The sequence below is a fragment of the Telmatherina bonti genome, assembly GCF_933228915.1.
Source record: "Telmatherina bonti genome assembly, chromosome: 10".
Taxonomy (NCBI): Eukaryota; Metazoa; Chordata; class Actinopteri; order Atheriniformes; family Telmatherinidae; genus Telmatherina; species Telmatherina bonti.
In genome coordinates, this window is record NC_136628.1 from 25,138,372 (window position 1) to 25,159,037 (window position 20,666).

At 39.4% G+C, this 20,666-nt stretch overlaps 1 protein-coding gene across 1 annotated transcript; it reads right to left on the minus strand.

Annotated features, from left to right (window-relative positions):
• Positions 1–415: 415 nt before the first annotated feature.
• nyap1 (neuronal tyrosine phosphorylated phosphoinositide-3-kinase adaptor 1) lies at positions 416–13,108 on the minus strand (the record flags this gene model as incomplete). Its single annotated transcript, XM_079248224.1, has 6 exons — positions 416–847; positions 1,414–1,520; positions 3,487–3,729; positions 3,847–5,640; positions 5,718–6,085; positions 12,921–13,108. The coding sequence occupies 6 exons, from the start codon at positions 13,106–13,108 to the stop codon at positions 416–418; spliced, it is 3,132 nt and encodes a 1,043-aa protein (XP_079104350.1).
• Positions 13,109–20,666: the final 7,558 nt, after the last annotated feature.

A 20,666-nucleotide genomic window follows, 5' to 3' on the forward strand; every position in this document is an offset into this window, starting at 1 on the left:
TGTATTTAGTGGCTGTCTTTTTTTTGTTTTGTAGCGATAATACTGGTGTTTGTGACAAAATTATTGGCAAATAGAACACATCAGTGTAGTACGTAGTACAGAGCAGATAAAAACAGCCATGTAAGAAAAGAATTTAGACTGATTGTAGTACCTATTTCTCTTCACCTCTTTATCAGCCTTTTTTGTGGTTCTATCCTTTTCACAAACAAGTTTAGAATCCTTTAATCCCATTTTCAGTTCAGTCTATAACACAAGAAGAGTACAGTAGAAGTTCCTTTTCATCATCCACAGTCTTTCTTTTCCTTGTGGTTATAATGTCATCAGAAATTACTTGTTTCATTTCTATTTCATCGTTATTTTTTCAAAATATCTTCTGCTCATCTGCGAGTTTTGGGGACTCGCCTGTGTTTCCACTTCATATAGCTGTGTCCCACACAACGGCCTGCGGCCTTTGGCAGGGCGGTGTGCCAGTCTTTCGAGGTTCAGGTGTCCGTCTCCAGCTAGGGAGAATGGGCATGCTGTCCTGCTTACAGAGGCTTTTGTCAGGGCGTCTGTGAGCCTTGATCTCCTTGCACAGACAGCGTTTCCGTTCAATGACTTCCAGCAGCTTGCCATCTCTCTGGGTCTGCGTTGAGGACGGGGTGGTTCCCCCACTGACAGAAGGCTGTCCCTGAGCCAGCTGGGCAAGCTGTTGGAACTGCAACTGCAGGTGGTGCTGTTGCTGAAGCTGCTGGAGCTGCTGCTTCAACTGCAGCTGCTGCTGGTGGAGCTGGAGATGCTGTTGCTGCCGAGACACGCTGGGACCACTGGGACTGCAGGGCGTTTGAGGCAGGGCCATACCATGCAGCTGCATATAGGAAATAGTTACTTTAGTTACTCTGAGCTGAATTTCATGACATAATAGCATCCGAAACTTTAAATCTGTATTGTCACTGCAGTGCAGCTTGCAGGAACAATCAGAAGAAAGATGCAGTTTCTATGGACAGCCACAAGGCTGCAGTGTTGCTGCTTTGTTGCAGTTTGAGGGAGGGTCCGTCAGTTGCATGCAGACGGTCGCTGCAGTACACTCGAACTGCGTCAGCACTTGCTATGGAGCCAGAAATGGGGAAAAGTGTGCTACTAGAAGACTGCAGTTCACCCCTCCTTAACACAGTTCAGCAAGTTCTCATATCCACATTACTCTTTAATTTACTGATTGCATATTAACCAACGTCATACACCTTTTTCCCCTTAGAGGCAGAACCTTATTCTGCTCAGTGAGCCCATCTACCAGCTATAAATAGATCTGGAGAAGCACTGTCTCCAGCAGCAGGGGGAAGTAATAACAAAAACAGTATTAATATTGACTTTAAAATGAAATGTGTTTGAAGATTATGGTCTTTGCAGTTATAAAGCCTGATGTTATATATTTACCTGATTTAGGGCTTCTCTTGCTGGTAAACTGCTTTGTCTCTGGACGTCTCCACCACCCACTTGTCTCACTCCAGCAGCAGAGGAGGAGCGGCCCAGCCGCCCCACTTCTGTGAAGAAACAAACGTTACAATGTGTGCCTGCTAATTGGAACAGTAAAATAAAAAGCACAGAGCTTTGTATCTCCAGCTACGCTTGAGAATTAACAATGTGCACTGATTTCTTTTATATCTAAGGTATGATTATAATTCACTTTAAAACTTATGAATGATTACTATTTCCTCCTAAATCAGATGATTCAATATTAATAAATGACTGGCTAGCTATACTTGACAACAAACCCACATGTGACTATTTTTGGGAGTGCTAATATGTACTATCAAAGTTAATCTTGTTAAATCACAGAGGACACATTTTCACACGCTTCTTGAATGGTTGAATGACTGCATCCATTTTACCTGACTTCCAACATGTCACCACCACATTCTATGTTTTACAAGAACTGAAAGAACCAAACTAGAAATTCACCACTATATGAACTGACTAAACTTATCTGAACATGATTTATATAGTACGGTACTTAATCAAACACAAAATGCTTTACAAAATAAATTCAATAAAGAACACATCAATCATAACAATAAAAACAAAAACGCCAGAATACCAGAAACTAAAAGTAGCAGAAGTTATTCTCAAATGAATATTTTGTAACTCTTATTTTAAGGCTTGTTATGTCTTGTTTCCATGTCGCACACACAAACCAGCTGTTTTCATAATAGAGGGGCATGAAAACAAAGGACAGCTTCCCATTCTGGTCTTCCAAATTCTCGGTACCACAAGGAGACCAGCATCTTGGGAAAGGAGATGATGTTGTGGTTTATATGATGCTATGAGACTTTTTTTTTTTATAGGGTGGGGCTTGACCATTTAGGCCAGAGGTGGGTGAGTCCAGTCCTCGAGGGCCACAATCCTCCAAGTGTTAAGAGTTCCCTGCTGCAACACACCATACTAAAATCAGTGGGCAATTAGTCGACTTGTGCATGTTTGATGTCAAGCTCTGCACAAATCTCTTTTATTAAGACTTATATTTTACAGGTGTGTTGCAGCAGGGAAACTCCAAACACTTGCAGGACTGCGGCCCTCAAGGACCGGACTTGCCCACCCCTGATTTAGAGTTTAGTAGCTAATGAGAGTACATTTATAATGAACTCTAAATCTAGTAAGAAGCCAGTGAAAAGTGGAGAGATATGCTCAAACTTGTTTGTGCTGCGTAAAAGTAAAAAGTCCTGAATTAACCAAATGATTTTAAAAGAACAGGGTTTGGACAACTTGCCAAAATGAGATTACAACGATCAAGCTTTGACAAGATAATAGCATGTATGAGTTTTTTAACCCCATACTGGGACATAAAGTTCCTGTTCCAAGCTATGTTTTTAAATGAGAGAAAGCTGTTCTAGATAGCCACCTTAAATGGGGAAGAAAAAAATTATCTTGGTGAAAGAAAACCCCACAGAACTCCACAGTAGGGTTCAAAGTTAAGGGGATGCTGTCCACCAAGAGTGTTTGCATCTGCAGAGAATCTGTAGAATGTTTGGGACCAAAAATGATGACTTCAGTTTTTGTTCAATTTAAAAGAATAAATAAATAAATAAAAAATGTAAAAGAAAAAAATCCTGCACATCCAGTTTTAAGTATCTGCTAGACAGATCTGCAATATAACTATCTGATTTGTTTCACTTGGATTCAATGATAATTAAAGCTCAGTGTTATTGGCATAGCAGTGAAAGTTTATATAATGCTTTTTGATTACCCTATAAATGATCTAATGGCCGCATTAAGATCTAAAAATGAAAATAATTCCAAAGGATTGGAAGATACACTACTGACATATACCAACTGGTGTCTGTCCGATACATATGATTTGAACCAATCGAGAGCAGAGCCCTTGATCCTTATTTGTTCAAGTCTTTGTAACAAGATTTTATAAAAAGTCGTGTCAAAAAGCAAGATTAGCACAAATAAGCTGTTGTGATTAGAAGCTAGTGAAAATGTTATGGTTAAACACAGTTTGCTTACCTCCATTGCGACAGGCAGGAAAGGTCTGGCAGGGAAGAGGTAGCCCTGCTCGGGGTAGAGCTCTGAACCCTGGGGCACTGTCAACACCTGCCAAGGACTCACTGTGACCAAGGCCCCTGCTGGTGGCACCACTATAATGGACTGGGATGCCAGAGTGGCCTCCTCTAGACCCCATTCTGAGGTCATCTTTATCCATCCTTAACAGAGCATCAGCGCTCCCATTCCAGGCCCGTCCTTCATCTTCTGGATCAGGGGAAGGAAAGTGAGGTATTTATTTAAAGAACATAAACAACTTTTTTTTTTTTAGATCTAATCAATTATTTTTTGTTACAACATTTGCACATCAAATTATCCACTTACTCTCTTTCTCTCTGCTCCCGTGGCTGAAAGACAGTTTCCTTTGCATAGGCCAGTATGACCCATCCTCTGCAGCTAAGCTGCAACTGCTGTCCCAGGGAATGAAGCCAACTTTCGAATGGAGGGACGAAGACCCCCCATTGCTTTTAGGTGCTCCCTCACCTACATCAGTAAGCGTTAGGGGCTGTTGCAGAGATGGAGTCTGAGAGCTGCCTCTCAAGCTCTCATATGCTGGCGGTCTCCTGAAACCACCAGAAGGGTAGGTCCACAGCAGGGGGCTGTCTGAGGAGGGAGGCTTGTACGCTGGCAGACCATGAGGTGTGTGAGAGCGGAGATGTGGGCGAGAATGAGGACGCTGGGATGAGGATAAAGGCGTTGGCGTAGAGCTGGTGCTGCTTTGAGGCGTTTGGCTGCTACTGGTCGTAGCACCTTCTATTGGTAAGGAGTGCGGTCCTCCATCCCTATCCCTATCCCTTTCTCTGTCCCTGTCCCTATCCCTTTCTCTGTCCCTGTCTCTATCTTTATCCTTATCTCTGTCTCTGTCCTTTTCCTTATCTCTGTCTCGTTCTCTGTCCCTGTCTCTGCCCCTGTCCCTCTCTTTATCACGATCCCTGTCTCTGTCTTTGTCTCTCTCTTTATCCCTCTCTCCTTTTTCAGACTTTAAGAGAAAGCTGACAGACTTGCCCTCCTTACTGGTACTTGACGTTTGTGTCTGGACTGTGGCCTGGTTTGAAGTCTGAGAGCTGCTCTTGGTTGGAGCAGGAGAGTCTCCTCTATCTGGCTTGCGATAGTGATGGTAATGGGAGGGGCGATGGTGAGGGTGGTGATGATGGTGGGAAAAGGGAGAGGTGGATTTGGAAGAGGGCGGTAGTGGTGTTGAGTGACTCCTAGCTCTCAGTCCAGGTGCAGGGGCTAACTGGGCCTCTCTGCTGTGTTTGTCCTGCTGTGTTGCACTTCCCCCTGATGACTCCTTGGACCCTGACACAGGGACATTAGAAGAAGATGAAGAAATGCTGGCTTGAGCTGATGAACTGGATGTTTGAGTTCCCATTTTAGAAGAAGCTGATGCCTTGGTTTGCACCCCAACTCCACTGGAAGCAGCTGCAGGCTGAGGGAAGGCAAGAAGTGGGGGCCTGTGCTGTAGAAGATTGGGGAAAGGAGCTGGGATCTTTGTGTTGGACTCTGGCTCAGATCTACTTCCTTGCAGCAGATAGGGAGTAGGAGCTCGTGGCGTGTGGGGACTGGTGGAGAGGACCTGGGGTATAGGAGTGGAAGATGTCGAGGAAGGCAGGGGAGATGAATGAGAGATTGACACTGTGGCTTTAGGTTTGGAATAAGACGGAGAAGAGGAAGAAGGGCGTGGCAGAGAAGAAGAGCTGCTAGAAGAGGAAGGGGTGGCATGGAAGTGTTTTGAGGATTTCAGTTTCTCATGTTTAGGAGGGAGGTGTCTCTGGGACTCTCTGTCTTCCTGCTGCGGGTATTTCATCTCCTCATAGATCGCCTCGCTCTGGTCTGAGTCAGAGTCTGGTGTGGTGGCCACAGGGGTGACAGGATGGGGTGTGGCTGTCTGGCTGTCTCTGGTGAACACTTGGCCCACCATTTCTATATATACAGGCTCATCCTCCCCATCTCTTGTCTGAATCTGAGAGTCTGCTGCCTGAAAGGGCATGGATGTGGCAGAAGGAGGCACACGTGGAGGAAGGGAGTCAAAGGTAAGTTGGGTGCTGGGACTTCTCTTGGGTTTTAAAGGAGGCACCTTCTTTGCTCCAATCTCCCCAGAGTCAGACTTTTTCATGGCTGAAAGAGATAAAAGAAATGTCATGAAGAGAGGTACATTTCTTTGAAAATAATGTGCCTCAAACCACATTTCTTACTATTTTTCTTCTCTGAGTGTTTGGCCTGTGAATGAGAGGGTGGAGGCGGTGGTGGGGTCTCAGGAGGTCCTCTGTTGTCAGCTGATGAGGAGCTGAGGCGAGTACTTGGATGGCGCTTGGGTTTTGCTGGGGGGCAGCGGCCTCCATGCTGGGACTGAGTCTCTGCGTAATCTCCATTTTCAAGGCTTGTATCCCCAGCACCAACAGCATGGCAGGATTGAGAGCGTGGCGCCATGGCAGAGGCACAGGTGTGAGGAGACAGGTCCTGGGAGGCGGGCATGGTCATAAAACCCATCCGGAAGTGCCGTCTGAAAGAAGCCAAGTCTCTAACTTTACCAACAGTAGCTGCTGGATCGTTTTGGGCGGAGCTGCAAGTGTGGGAAGGAGATGGACAAGATGTGGAATGAGGAAAAGTATTGCATCACAAAGAAATCAAAATACAGTGGGAAAATTCATGTGCAAACCTTTTTATTGACCACACTTTTTCCTCACTATATCTGTGGTCATCAGAAATTCTGTTTGCATTGAAGACATGCCTGCTGGGCTTTCACTGCAAAAGGAGGAGTTCATGCACCTATCCATTTGTTTACACCTCCAACACATTCAATTAGGAAATCAAATCCCCTGACTAAAGGAAAGTAGAAGTATACACAGCTGACAGAATCCATTTTTTCTTTTAATGTTTACATCCTCGATGCATATCTGTAGTCTGTGCTGAGGGTTGCCAGAAGCATTTCATCTGTTGCCATGGGAACAGTTGTGAGTTTCTGGTATTTGATAGTTCCTCTTTGAAGTAATCAATGGAACAGGCTCCCACAACAATGAATAAAACTGACAGAAGTAGAAATCAGACAAAGTAGTGCAGTATTTATATTATACTGTGGATTTGTTAGGGGTTATATTCCACCTTTTCAGTATCTGTGATATTTCTGCCAAACGTGTAAAGTAAAAATCTTTTGGGCGACACCACTGAATGTTGATATTTGGTTTTGTTGTAGTTATAAAAGGGGAATAAAAGGTAAGACAAAAATATCTTTAAAATGAACTATGAACAATATTATAAATGCATTATCAAATAAAACAAAATCATTGTTGACTAATTATGATTAGAGCACCTGAATTTCAGATACAGTGTTAGATCAGTGGTTCAGCTTACTAACATAAAACATTGCCTTTTGGTACCGTGCTGAGCCTGTCAAAGGTTTACCAAATGGCTTCTGACAACCCTCTCCTTGCTTTTGTGCCTTATAGACCGGTACTCTTCATGGGGTTCTATGCAGCTTCACCCAACAGAAACATAGGTCAAGTTCCTTGTTTTTACTGCAGCTGCAACTCTGAAGTTTCTGCACTTAGGAGAGAAAGGGCTGGCATCCATAGAGTTTAGTGTTGCCTATTATTTCACAGAAAAAAACACCAGGAGCACATATTAATAATAATATATGTTTCTACATATTTAAGACAGGAGAAAGTAGTGTTTGAGTGTGTGATTTTTCTTAGAATAAGTGATTCATCATAGTATATAATGGCAACATATGACAAGTCATGCAGCACGCTTGTTTAGATAAGTTGCAATCCCTGTGAGGCAATGAAGCACACAAGAAGACAGTTGGAGCTTGCAATTTGTATTCAGCATTAGAAGCAGCAGCAGAAGGAGCACTAAGGCTGCTCATCACAGGGAACACAGGCTCCTAAATGCATCCTCTTGTGCGAGGTTGTGTGCATGTGTAAGTTTGCTTATGCATGTGGTATGGCGACAGAGTGCATTTACATCTGTACAAGTATGTTTGTGCCCTTGAATGCCTGCGGAGATGTACTAGTGACTCCTCACAATCCACATAGAAACAAGAGGGCCAAATTTAGCTCAGAACAGACGCTGAGCGGTTCCCTTCTAGCAGCTTGGAGAGCTCTGTTTTTTCTCTTATTTCTTCTAAAGGGTTGGGGCTCTCAACAGCTTCAAAATGAGACCAAAGACATAGCTGTTCAAAGACTACCAGGACTCTCACCTTTTTATTTGCGCTCTCTTTCTTGTCACTTTACATTGATCCTATAATCTGCAGTAGCTAAAGTAAAGTTGAAAGACAAGATCAATAGCATGCTCATATCTGCTCCTTAAATAAGAGGCTACAGCAAGCTGCTGCTTTTGTTAGATTGCTACAAAGACTGAAAACACAGGGAAACCCTTTCCTTTGTATTCGGGAGACAAAATTTTTATTTCAGCATCTTGATGCTAATTTAGACTAAATAAAGTCCAAATAAGAATTTTCACCTAAAATCAGGAAAATTGGAGTGGTACTGAAATAGCGAAAAGGCAGGTCCTTTGATTTACTTTTGATTGGATGTTATTACAGACAGTATTTACTCAATTCATAATTTATGGTCATTTTCAAACTTGCTAAACATTGGAAAAAGTTGGAATGGGGTAAATTTAGTTAGGTAAGATATAAAAAAAGAAAACTATTATCATTACCTCAAAAAGGTAATGAAGGTGAAGTTAATGTTTTGGTACAAAATGAGCATCCATGAAATGTTTAGTCTTTGAAGAGTAAAGATGAGCAGAATGTCTTAGATTTAAACAAAAAAAAATGTGCCACCAAATAATTTAGATGATTGACAAGTATGACCCTTAGTGCAAGAATAAGAATTTTCATCATATTTCTGCCTTTACACTATATATTATCAATAAATATTCTGAGGGGATTTCAGCTGGGTAAAGGCATCACTCATGATCAGCTCATGATAATCAGACAGTTATGCATCAAAAACTGACAATTCATCAATAGCTTGCATTACCAAATGGGCAGAAAAACAGACATAATGTTCTTTGAAACTAAAGAAAAGGCCCATCCAGACTGTTATCAACCAAACAAGCAGCAACAAAAACGGAGTCTGTGTTTGTATGTAAATGTACCAGCACCCTGGAAAAAGCTCATTTGAACTTCTGCGATGGCAGCATGACTGCAAAAAAATTAACTGAGATTAGAGAGCAACTTTTGTTGCCTCTGTATTGATATCTTTTATGTGGACTTCCATGCATTTTCTCAACAAGACAGTGTCAAACTATTTTCCACAAATATAAAGACGGAAATGGGGATGGAGGTACCAGATTGCAATTCTGACTTGCCTCCAGTAGACAAAATAATACAAGAACCAAACCCTGTGCTGTTGCGGACTTGTTCATAAAAAGAATTTGACAAAAAAAAAACACATAACTACTTCATGACTTGGTATCCACAAAGCTAGAACGTATTTTAACTGTTGGGTGAAGAAAAAAACAGTATTGCAAAGTGTTAAAAAGTCAGTGTTTCTTTTTCGTTTTGTTAGGTGTTGTAGGGCTGAAATGCAGGAATACAACACATTTATTTATCAACTATATTTTATAACACAAAATAGTGAATATATTTGGGTTTCTACTGTCTGCAATTAAATTATCAAGTGCATGATCAGTGTTTTAGCTTGAATAACACTTTATTACATAGTTTTCTTAGGTATTCACCTAATTAGGATAAGGAAGGAGACAGAGAAAAGTAAACATCTCAAAAAGAAAGAACATTTGTGTGAGGTGTACTATTTCGCTGTTTAAACGATCCTTCGTGGCAATATAACTCATATTATTAGTAGGACTGTTTATTTTACTTTTAATTGGTGTCATATTTGTAAGGAAAATGTATTTATGGGATGAGCAACAGAACTGAATATGTGCGTTATACCCATCAATAACTTGCCAAATTTTCTCTGCCAATGCCAAACATCTTACTCTGCAGCCGAGTGTTGCCTTTGAGGTTCTGGGACCCTTGGTATTAACAATCAGGAGCTTGATTGATGCCTGATCATATGAGATCAAAGTGTCAAGAAGATGAAGAGAAAGCTATACTAACTGTTGCACCAAAGGGTTGATAGCTTCTGGTGAAGGCATTGTGATGGCGTGCGACCGCCTCTCCCTCACTGGAAAAACAAGGTTTTTCATTGTTTGAGGCTATCTTAATACACAGATACATCAAGATAAGTTTCTGCAACCAGTGCAACTGAACTCTGACCCCAAGAACACAACGCTCTCCCCACAGAGTGGGATTCATCAAATAATCACACCACAATTTGGAAGTGTAGATGAGGGAATAGCCTGTAATCCCAATGAACATTTGTGGTATGATTTTGGGCCTGTTTGTGTAAGAGTGACCAACACAACCACACTGGCTGAATTGTGACAGATGCTGGTTGAAGAATAGGATGCTATTCCATAGCAGTGAGAGTGGGACCAAGCTGGTGACCAGCATGAGGAGAAAATGCCAGGTTGTATTACCAAGTTACAACAAAGTAATAATCATCAAGCACAAATTTGCTTACAATATATCACTGTTGTTTTCAGTCTCAACATCCTAATTTTTGTAAATTAATTTCTGGGCAAATTTTATTTACCTCCTTAGAGTGTAAGATCTTCCCAAAAGCTTCAACTAGAATGAAAAGGCTTAATAGATGAAATCCAGTTTATATAATTCTGCCTGTAGCATCTTCTGTCCCATTACTAATTTACTTTTTGGGGGCAAAATTTAAGAATGTTTAAGCAGCTGAATGAGATATTTTAGATTATTATCTTTGAAACAGTCTTTTGTGGACAAATCAGAAAAATTACAAGTGTCATTGTTGACACGGATTGTGTAGCTATCGTCATTGTGTTGAACCTGTCAGATGTAGTTGACACAATATACAGCATTTATAGTTATTAAGTTATGGGTTGTCTCTGTGTGATTTCAAACCAATGTGATTCCTCTTCATGTCAATGCCCAATGGTTTAACTTGCAGCAGTAAAACTTTGTATGCCGATCACTGTGTTGCTGAATTATTTGTTAGCATGTGACAAAAAGTTGTAGATCCCTTGAAGCAACTGACAGCCAAAATAAGTTTCCTGTCTCTGATTCAATCTTCGCATTGAATAACCACAGAGATTGTAACTTCTTGGAACTTCCACTGTAAGACAATACATGGTTTTGTCATTTCAGGCATTGACCTTAGCTTTGAGGTTTTTTATTAATCTAGTCATCACTTATTTTCTGGGATCATGAGGCTGGCTGACAGCGACAGTAAAGTACATTTATGATTCAACTAAATGAGTTCAAACAAGTGAGCTCAACATTTCAAAGGAATTATCAATCAGTGGATCTGAAGAGCATATATTTGCCTTTTATTTTCCCCTCCCTGCCAAGTTGTTATCTGACTGCCTTTAAGTGGATTACCAGATACACAATATATGGCATTGTATCATAATGCTGTGCTGAGGTTTAAAAAAAAAACCCAAGCTGATAGCAAATTTTTCTCCTACCACTCGTCACTACTGGGAATAGTCTGTCTGTCTGTATTAGAGAGCCATAGGAAACCCACTCTATTTTTAAAACTCATACTGAAACTCACCTATTTACCATTTTGTAGATCCACAGCCACCTCTGCTTTATAATATTTCTCTCACGAGGCCCCAAGATCTCAAACTGTCTACCATTCCCATTTAACTTCCAGGCTGTTAACGTTTTCCGTCTACACTCTTCCATTTCCACCACCTTGTGTTGAGTACCTGTGTCCCTATTCGGTTTCATCCCCAACCGTGCCCTGCTCCTAATCATCACCAGTCATGTCCTGCTTCCCACCTCTGCTGCTCTGGCCCTGCCCGACTGTGCTTTCATCCTTCATTGTGTCCTACTTGCTGTCCCACACCTCCACTACCTTGATGCTGCTGTGACGTTGATGCCTACTGCCAGCACAAAGACCTCCAATTACCCCTGTGTGTCAGAAAGCACTGGATGGGACTACTAAATAAACTCAATGGTCATGTTTAATGCTCCCCCTCTTTTGGTGATTTGGAGGTGACTCGCATATAAACTGACTTCTGTTCCTGGATGCTCATACAGAACAGAACAGAACAGTCACTCACTTATTGTCATGTATACTGTATTTAAGACAACACTGTCATGACTATAATATGATGTGAGTGTGATGACGTCATCATTTAAAGTACTTGCTTGTTTTTCTGGATGTGCATTTGTGAGTGTGTTTAAGTTGTATTTTCCCTGAAAATCCTTACATTTATACTAGAACAAATGATTACAACACCTGTACAAGACTGTTTTAGTTCATTATTACTGATTACTTTTCACCTGTGCTGGAAAACTCCCGAAAACAGCAGCTGGACAAATGTATCATCAACTAATAGGTTTGTAGCACTGCAGAATTTAAAGCCTGAACGCACACTGCACCGTGTTTCACCACAACGTCTAAAACCCTTCTGAGAGACAGAGGACAAACATATTCACAGTCTACGTTAAATAAAAAGTATATGTCAAAATACTCAGTATAGATTAATGTTACAATCCCAATAAAACACCAAAAGGAGCTTTTCAAATGTTAGAAATTAGGCATTTCCCTATATCCTGAAAAAATGAGCTCCTTGTCACTGTAATGGCAGTGACATGTTTAAAAAAGTTGGAACAAGGCCATGTTTCCCACTGTGCAACACTTTCTCTTCTTTTAACAGCAGACTGTGTATTTCTGGGAACTGAGAAGACGAGCCGCTGCATCTTTAGGGGAGTAAAGTTGTCCTGATATGATTCTAGCTGATCAACAGTCCTGAATCCTCTTTGTCGTATTTTGCATTTCATGATGCACCAAATGTTTTCACCTTGTGAAAAGTCTGAACTTCAGACACACCAGTGCATCACCCAGCCTCTTCTATGTTCAAGTCATACTGTTTTAAACCTGTAATATGTTTTTTGTGCCACTTACTTTTTCATTCTTTTGTTTTATTTCCCCAACTTTTTTGTTTTCCCAACTTCTTTCTACCATTCAAGTCAAGATGAAGAAGCATTTTCGAGAAACATCTTATGTTGAAACATTTATGTTATTTTACCTTTGCTTGCTAGTACAACATTGGTAAATGAGAGTTGCAACTAATTTTCTGACATTATTTACATAGTAATCCACTGAAAAACAAACCTTTATTTATGTATTTAATCAATGTAATGCATTGTCTTCATTGTGAACTGCTGCAAGGCAAATTTGCATGATACTCCTCATGCAAACCCCTTTGACTTCATGAACTTAGCTTGGAATTAAGATTTTGAAATTAAACTCATTCACACAAGCAAAGAGGTTTATATTTTAGCAAACTAAGCCTTACTGTAATCCCCTATATGCAGAGCTCCTGTGAGCTGATCCACTCACCTCTTTTTACTTCCCTCTTGATCTCTCTGCCTCCAGTCCAAACGGCTCTTACGATACAGCAGGTTCATGTCGCTGCGGGATCGCTCCTCCTCGCAGCCAATCACAGCGCAGTGTAGCCGCTTATTTCGCCTCTCTATGTCACGCAAGAAATGCTCGACTGCCACATCCTGGGCAGAGCCAGAGCTCATGGTATTGAAGAAGACTCAGAAGAAGTGGAAGTGTGCCACAGGCAGCCCTCCTTTAAACAAGAAACAAGAGCCACATTTGAACACATTAATGATTAAGAAAGCACATAACAGCTTCACAGTCACATTGAGCTGACAAGTCTCACAGAGGTGACTATGTGATGAGGAAACACCATACGAAACCCAAATAAACTAAACTCAATGGCAAAACTTGAGGCGTATCAAGTTTCAAGGAACATACAGAACAATCCTGTGCAGTTTTTCACCTGGCAGCCATCACAGCAAAGACACGGTGATGCATGATGATGGAATTTGCTGTTTTGTTTACCCCAAACACTAGTGTATTTATATTTTCATTATCCAGTTATGAATATTTGAGTAAGCATAGTAACTCAGCTGCAGAGCATCCTTGGCTGCAGGCCTTGGGATGGCCTATCTAAGCTTGTCCGATAAGCAGACAATAATGTGGTTTGTCATATGTAGCGCATGCACAGCTTCCTGTTCATGCTCTCCCCATGAGAAGCCAGGCTTGTTGTGGGGCAGATCTATGAGAGTCCAACCGTGCATTCATGTAAGGGAATGTGAGTGAGCAACACAATTGGCTAAGAAAAGCACAGCTGTCAGCTGATGCATGATGCTAGTGTTTTTCCATCAGAAATAGCAACTGTATTCTGGAGGACACTGAATATTATCACTGCTGCTTCTGGCATCAGTTTGTTGAGTTACATTTTTGTTTATCAAAACTAAATTGGGCACTTTGTGAAGCACCACAAAGTTAAAAAGCAGTTAAACCATAAAAGACCATAGGGCATTTGAAATTCTTCTTTTGATATCCTTAAAAAATCAAGGTTATGTGTTTTAGTGAATAGCAGCGCTCCTCATTCTGTAGATTATTAGAAGTATTTAATAAACATTTACCACCAACTGTACACTATCTTGAATGTATGCACAACACCTGAACAACTTAAAAAATACAGAAAGAATACTCTGTTGGGAGCAGCAGGCTCTGTCACCTGGACCAGGCGGCATGCCCATCTGTGTGGCTGTGCGTCTTCCTTTTGTCATGGCCCAGTGTGTCATCCATTGTGTCAGCATGGCTACTGCTATTCCTGTATTCCACAGCCCTGACCACAACCTCGACCACTGCTGCCATGCTTGCTGACTCAATGTTAATTAGGTTAGAGAGCTGCGACTCTACGTTGGACATTTGTTAAGTGAAGCTTTGATTTTTATTTCTATGATCAGGTAGCTGAACAGTAAGCCCCACAATTCTCCCATTATGCATTGTGGTTTGGTGTACAATTACCCAAGCTTAATGGATGAAGAAACCAAAGTCTTTCATTCACAAACAGGTTTATCTTGTTTAAAAATAATCACTTTTATTAGCTGACTGTATCAATCCCTTGAGTCACTTTATAGCCCAACACGAATAAATTATGGTCATCGAGCTAGTTGTTTGAGTAGCATCTGCAGGGTCTGGAATAGTTTGAATTCTTCATTAAGACCAGGGGACAGATGGAGCCATGATTCATATATCTCATTCTGCATGCAATGCTGCAGACAGCTCATTCATGCACATAAGCAAACACATCACACGCTAACTTAAAAGCCCTTCGTGCATGCTAAATACATTCACCATGGGTGTGAAGTCATAATTGAAAATACAAAGCAGCTTATTTGATTGCAGGTTTCTGTTGGTAGGGAAAAGACAGAAGGAAGTTGCATTTTTTAAAGTAGCTAAAGTCACAAAGGATCATACTTGAGAGTAAAGAGCTCATGTTCCCTTAGGAAATGAGGGAAACACAATGTAGTCACAAAATCAACTTTGATGTTTCACTTCTTGTATCAGCTGTTTAAAATGCCTATTACTGTTACTGAATTTAATACTCCTATAAAGCTTTGCACTGCAGCCCTTTGCCCTCCAGCCACTACCACAGCAAACAGTCCAGTAATGTTGCTGCACCTTACTGCGAGCGGGAGAGTAACACTGCTGAGTGGAGTGACACATCATGCCACCCACCTGACCTATGACAAATGGGCAAAACAAATTCAAAATAAAAATTAACTACTTTGGAGTACTCAACCTCAATGTGTTTTGCAAAAATCAACTAAATGGTACTAAAAACTTGTGACTTCTTTTGGATGATATATATATATATATATATATATATATATATATATATATATATATATATATATATATATATATATATATATATATAAGGTAATTCCTTTCAGTATTACCAGTATCTGTTCCTCTATTATGAAAATATTTGCAACAAAAAATTTCACTTAGCTATGAGGGCTAAAAGTAAAATGATATTGAAATAATTGCTAATAATTGCAATAGAGGTAACCTGTTAATTAACTATTTAATAGTGATATTGATTTCGGGTCATATCTCTCAGTCCAAATACCTGCTTAGGGTCACAGGAGCTGGAACCAATCCTAGGTGCTTTCAAGTGAGACTCCATAAACAGATCACCAGTCCATCACAAGGCCAGAGACAACTAATCACAAGCACTAAAAAAAAATTTAAATAAATAAAAATGCTACCAGCTGGATCTAAATAATCATATAGATAAAAGCGTCCCATTTGGGAAAAAAAAGTAGGCTACCGTAGTGATTAATATGCTTTAGCTGGCAACAACCCTCATGTGGTGAGCAGCCCTCAGACGACCATGTTGTACAACATAATCAGTGGCTGTGGAAAAAATGGAACTTAGTTTCAAAAGGGACCCATTATTGGTCTGCCTTAAGCAAACAAAACTTAGAGGTCTACTAACACTTCTAAGAGTGCATGAAGACAGCTCGATGTATTATTTAAACTGTAAATGATGGCGGTTAACCATTATGTTTAACCCTTTAACTTTCACACTAAAAAAAAAGGCCAGAGAAGAATGCTTCTCTGTGTTTCTCTGTTTGTTTGTTATTGTGTAATAATGAACAGAATAATTTTTTTTAGCAAATGGCTGAGAAGAAGAAGAAGAAATTAATAATAATATAACAACAGTGAAATGATTGAAACTTGAAACAGTAGTGTTAAAACAAAGACTTCATTTGGGTTTTATAAACCCATACCAATTAGTAGAGATGGGTCAGTCAGATTTATTTCCATAACTTTTAAAAGAAATTCACCAAAGTGGCTGCAAATTTACCTCTATCAAAATTGCAGACCAGGACCTTAAAGGGTTAAGGAAGAAATGTGGTTTGAAAAAAATAATCATCAGAACTCATTTAAACAACTTAATGACATCAAATAAGAAAAATCAACCGCACAAGTCAAAGCAGTTTTAAAACCTGCAATTTCATTTTTCTTTTTTTTTATTTTGGAGGAAGAAACAGGGTGTATGTTGGTGAAGTGAAATAAAAATTCAAATAAATGTCTGCCTGTCTTTGGTTTCTAAACAATTATCAGTCATTTCTGTCCACCACTGTACAGCATCTTGACCCATCAGTCATAGCGCTGCAGTTTAGCCAGAGAATCAGTGTGAACATGGAGCAAGGCGTTCAGGAGAAGAATGAGCAGCTTGAATTGCAGACAGCCAAAGAGGAGGAGAGTTAGAGGCAGTGGGAAAGAGACGGGAGGGGGTATTGAGAAAAATGGGGAAAGCCGACAAATAAAGAGTCAGAGAGAGATCAACCCGGGCATAAGATGAATATAATCATACAGAAAACATTCTGCGCACAGACTGTTGGAGAGGAGTATCGGGATGGGAAATACAGGAGTGGAGGGATAAGCAATGAAGGAAAGTAGAAGAGAGAATAGAGAAACACTGAAAGGCAGCCAGACTACAAGAATGGGGGAGGGAGGTTAAATCAAGCCGCTCACACTAGTCGCCGTGTGTGGTCTCCTAGCAACACTGTCATCATGCATTTCTTCCTTAAGCCACTGAATATGCACAAAGCAGGATGTCAACCTCGTCATATGTGATTATTCCTGTGTTAAACTTCACTGTGGCTTCATTTATACCTGATATTTTGGGGTTGATGTATCTGATGTATCTTAAATGGAGACAGCATCTGTATCCAATAGCAACCACTTCGGTGTGAACACATAATGCACTGATTGATACAGTCCCTACACATTATATACACTGCAACTTAATCATGTGGAAACGTAAAACTATTAGACAAAAATAACTCTTATAAATTTTATAAATGCCTTACAATGTGCTCTCTCTCTCCAGCTGCATGTCTGGAAAGAGCAAAGAGGCATGCCAATTAGCAGGTGTACATTTTGTGATCAACAGTTCATCACAGTGAGAAATTGCAATGGTGAATGTATTCCAGCAACTGAAACTTAAGGATATCTGCACTAGAGGCTGGAACTGAATGCTACATATAAAATCACACCAGAGGTCACACGAATTATCACCTGTTTCTGGTTACATTCCAGTTTTTACACATGCTGGATAAAAAAAAAAATATTGTAATTTTGTTTTACTAGATGTTTCCATGGTTTCCTTTTACTTAAACTCATAAAAAAATTAACCAATTTGGCGTTACTCTTTGCACAAACCTGTTGACTGCACAAAAATATGAAGATGGTTTTTAGCTTCTAAATATGAAAAGACAGGACAGAATTGCATCAAAAACTCCATTAAAAGATTAAATAAATAAATAAGTAAAAATCTAATTCTACTCCTTTGTGAATGCACCCTCAGATTAAAAAATCCAGGATGATAAGTTGCTTGATTACTCAAACCAAAAAGGTTTTACAAATATAAACAGTGCCATGTGCTGAGAACTGAGACTTAAAATGATGCAACACAAGGTTGATTTGAAATCTACTTTTTTTAAAGAAATAAAATATATAAGTGAGCTCATAATTTACTGTATGTTTTTAAAGTACAGCATGATATAGCCTGTGTTACATTAGCATGGTGACAACTCTGGATTAATTAATCAATAATCAAACTTTTATCAGTTGCCCTGTAGGTTTTTTTTTTTTCCCAAAAATCTGAGGTTTTATGGTAAGTATGAAACTTTGCCCATAGAAGCTTCAACCTTTGATTATGAAATGAAAGAAGTGAGGCCTCTAAGAATAAAAAACAATAGAATGACTAGAATTTTTTTTTTTTTTAAAAAACAAAAAAACTGCCTATCAGCCTCTCTCATGGTCACAAATTATTTAATTAATTTGTGGATATGCTAGCAAGCAAATGGAGTCAGGCTAGCTGTTTCCCTGTTTAAGGCCATTTTGCTAAGCTAAATTATCTATGAAATGGGTTTTGATCTTTTCCTCTGAGGACTCAGCCGTAGAAGAAACTTGTCGCATTAGACTCTTCATCGGGAACAGTAAAGTGCGCATTCAGTGACATTTTTGAGCATTTCAGTCATTCAGGGACTTTTATAGAAGTTATGGAGAATGCTAGATACTGAAGCTAAAAGTGTAACCTCTGCACTGAAATGTTCTCAGAAAAATACACTTGTGAGCTGTTTGAATTAACACTGAATTCTAGGGCTGTGATGATATGCTTTTGGCCCGATTTGATTCGATTTTGAGTTTTTTGGGTGCCGATTCGATTTAAATTGCGATTCTCAAAATTCTTTGATTTTGCTGATTTTTGTGGATTAAAAACAAACAAAAAATGATAAAAACTTTTTTTGCTAGTAATTTTTCTTGATTTCAGTTAGAAAAAACAACACAGTAGCCAGACCATCATTCTGCAGCTATAATACCCAAGAAGACAAATAAAAATATCAATAAAACCAATAAAAATGACAAAACTATTATAGTGGTTTAATTTTATTTAATTGGATTTTAAAAAATCAATTTTTTTTTAACAAAAACAAATCGATTTTAAAATTGAAACAAAAAAAATCCAGATTTTCGATTTTTCTATTCGATTTTCCCACCCCTACTGAATTCTATATTTCATTCCTGCCACCAAGCATAACTTTCAAAGCAATTTATGTCAGTAGAATATCTGGTTGTGGATCTGACAGGTTTTCTGAGTTTAGCTGAGGTGGTGGCGCGAAGCCAGTTAGCTAGGAAAAAGATATAGTGTCTGTTTTTCAAACTTTAACAAAGCCAAACTGTGACTGAATCCTAAATTGTCATTTTAAGTTGAATTAGAATATAAGCAATAGACAGGAGTTTAATTGAGTTGTATGGTTTGACAGTTTAATGCAAAGCTCCATCCTCCAACCTCTCTGACCTCCAAATACAGACTTTGTCACCTTTAAAAAAATCACAATGCAGGCACTGTTTGCCTCTTTGAGGTTTAGTTCCTGTTCTGCATGAAAAAACATTAATTCATGTCTGTGGACCTAAATAAATTGGGGTTCAGTGAATATTTTATAATTTGCAAAAAGAATAAATAAGTGATAACTTGAGAACCAGACAAGGTTGGAAGAAAATATGGTTCTTTTGAAAAATTGCAAGAATTTTCTGAATCAAATAAATTTAGAAGTAAAACAGATCATTAAATTCCCCAAAAGTTAATATTACAATTTTTGTCTATGTTAACATGCTTCTGAAATTTTAATGGTCCTATTTCTCACTTTTTGTGTACAGAGGCTAAACATGCAATATGTTGTTTTAAACATTTGGTCTGTTGAAAAATTTGTGCTCTATCATTTACAATCAGCTTAACCAAAACTGTCCTGATGTGGGCAGGACATCCAACTTTAACTCATGTAAATAAGGTAATAATGTCACATTATGTTGTGCAGCCCTTTAAAAGTCATAAGAGTATTGCACATGCACTGCAGACCTGACTGAGAGACATTTCTGACTTAAAACCAAAATCCTCCACATTACTGACCTGCATCCCAGAAAACATTTCAAGCAACGCTGTTTAAAATACAAACTTAAAACAATTAATATTTTCCTCCAGCCTAGATCTGCTGAAAACTACTGGCATGATGTAATTGTCTAATCAGACTCAGAGGCATTAATTCAGCATTCACATTTGACATATGCATGTTCTGAATTACTGAACCAACGTCATTATCTTCACCTCAGGGTTTGGTTGTTTTTTCTGCAGGTGCATTGCTTAGTTTCTCCTCAATCTCATGCAGTGAGATACAAGTAACTGATGATGTAGAGAAAAGGGGGGTATTCCAGTATTCCAGGCCAATGCTGGTGGGCACATAAGATGCAAGAGGGGGTATTCTCAAACTACTTTTTGCGTTTTCTTTCTTATGCTTGTATAAGAAAGGAAAAGAAGAAAGAAAGGGGGAAAAACTTTAAGAGCACCCAAAGAGCTTTGCATCATTGAAACACAAAGAAGACCCAAATATAGTCACTTAAATATACATGCACAGCATGAATTGCAGTCTTTGGAATCTCCTTCTGCATGTTGTATAAACTGAGTGACTGTTAAATCTTTCATGGACTGCAACCAAAAATATCTTGCAAAAAGCTTCTCCTGATCTGGCAAACCCTGCATAACCAGGACACAGCCCTGAGCCACAACAAACTTGAAGAGATGCTCAGTGTTTATCTTAACAATGCAACTATTATTTCCAGCAATTGTGTGTAAGTTATGTCAACACCTTCACAAAGTAAATACAACAATACAATTACAGAAGTTACAGATGTATCAGCAAC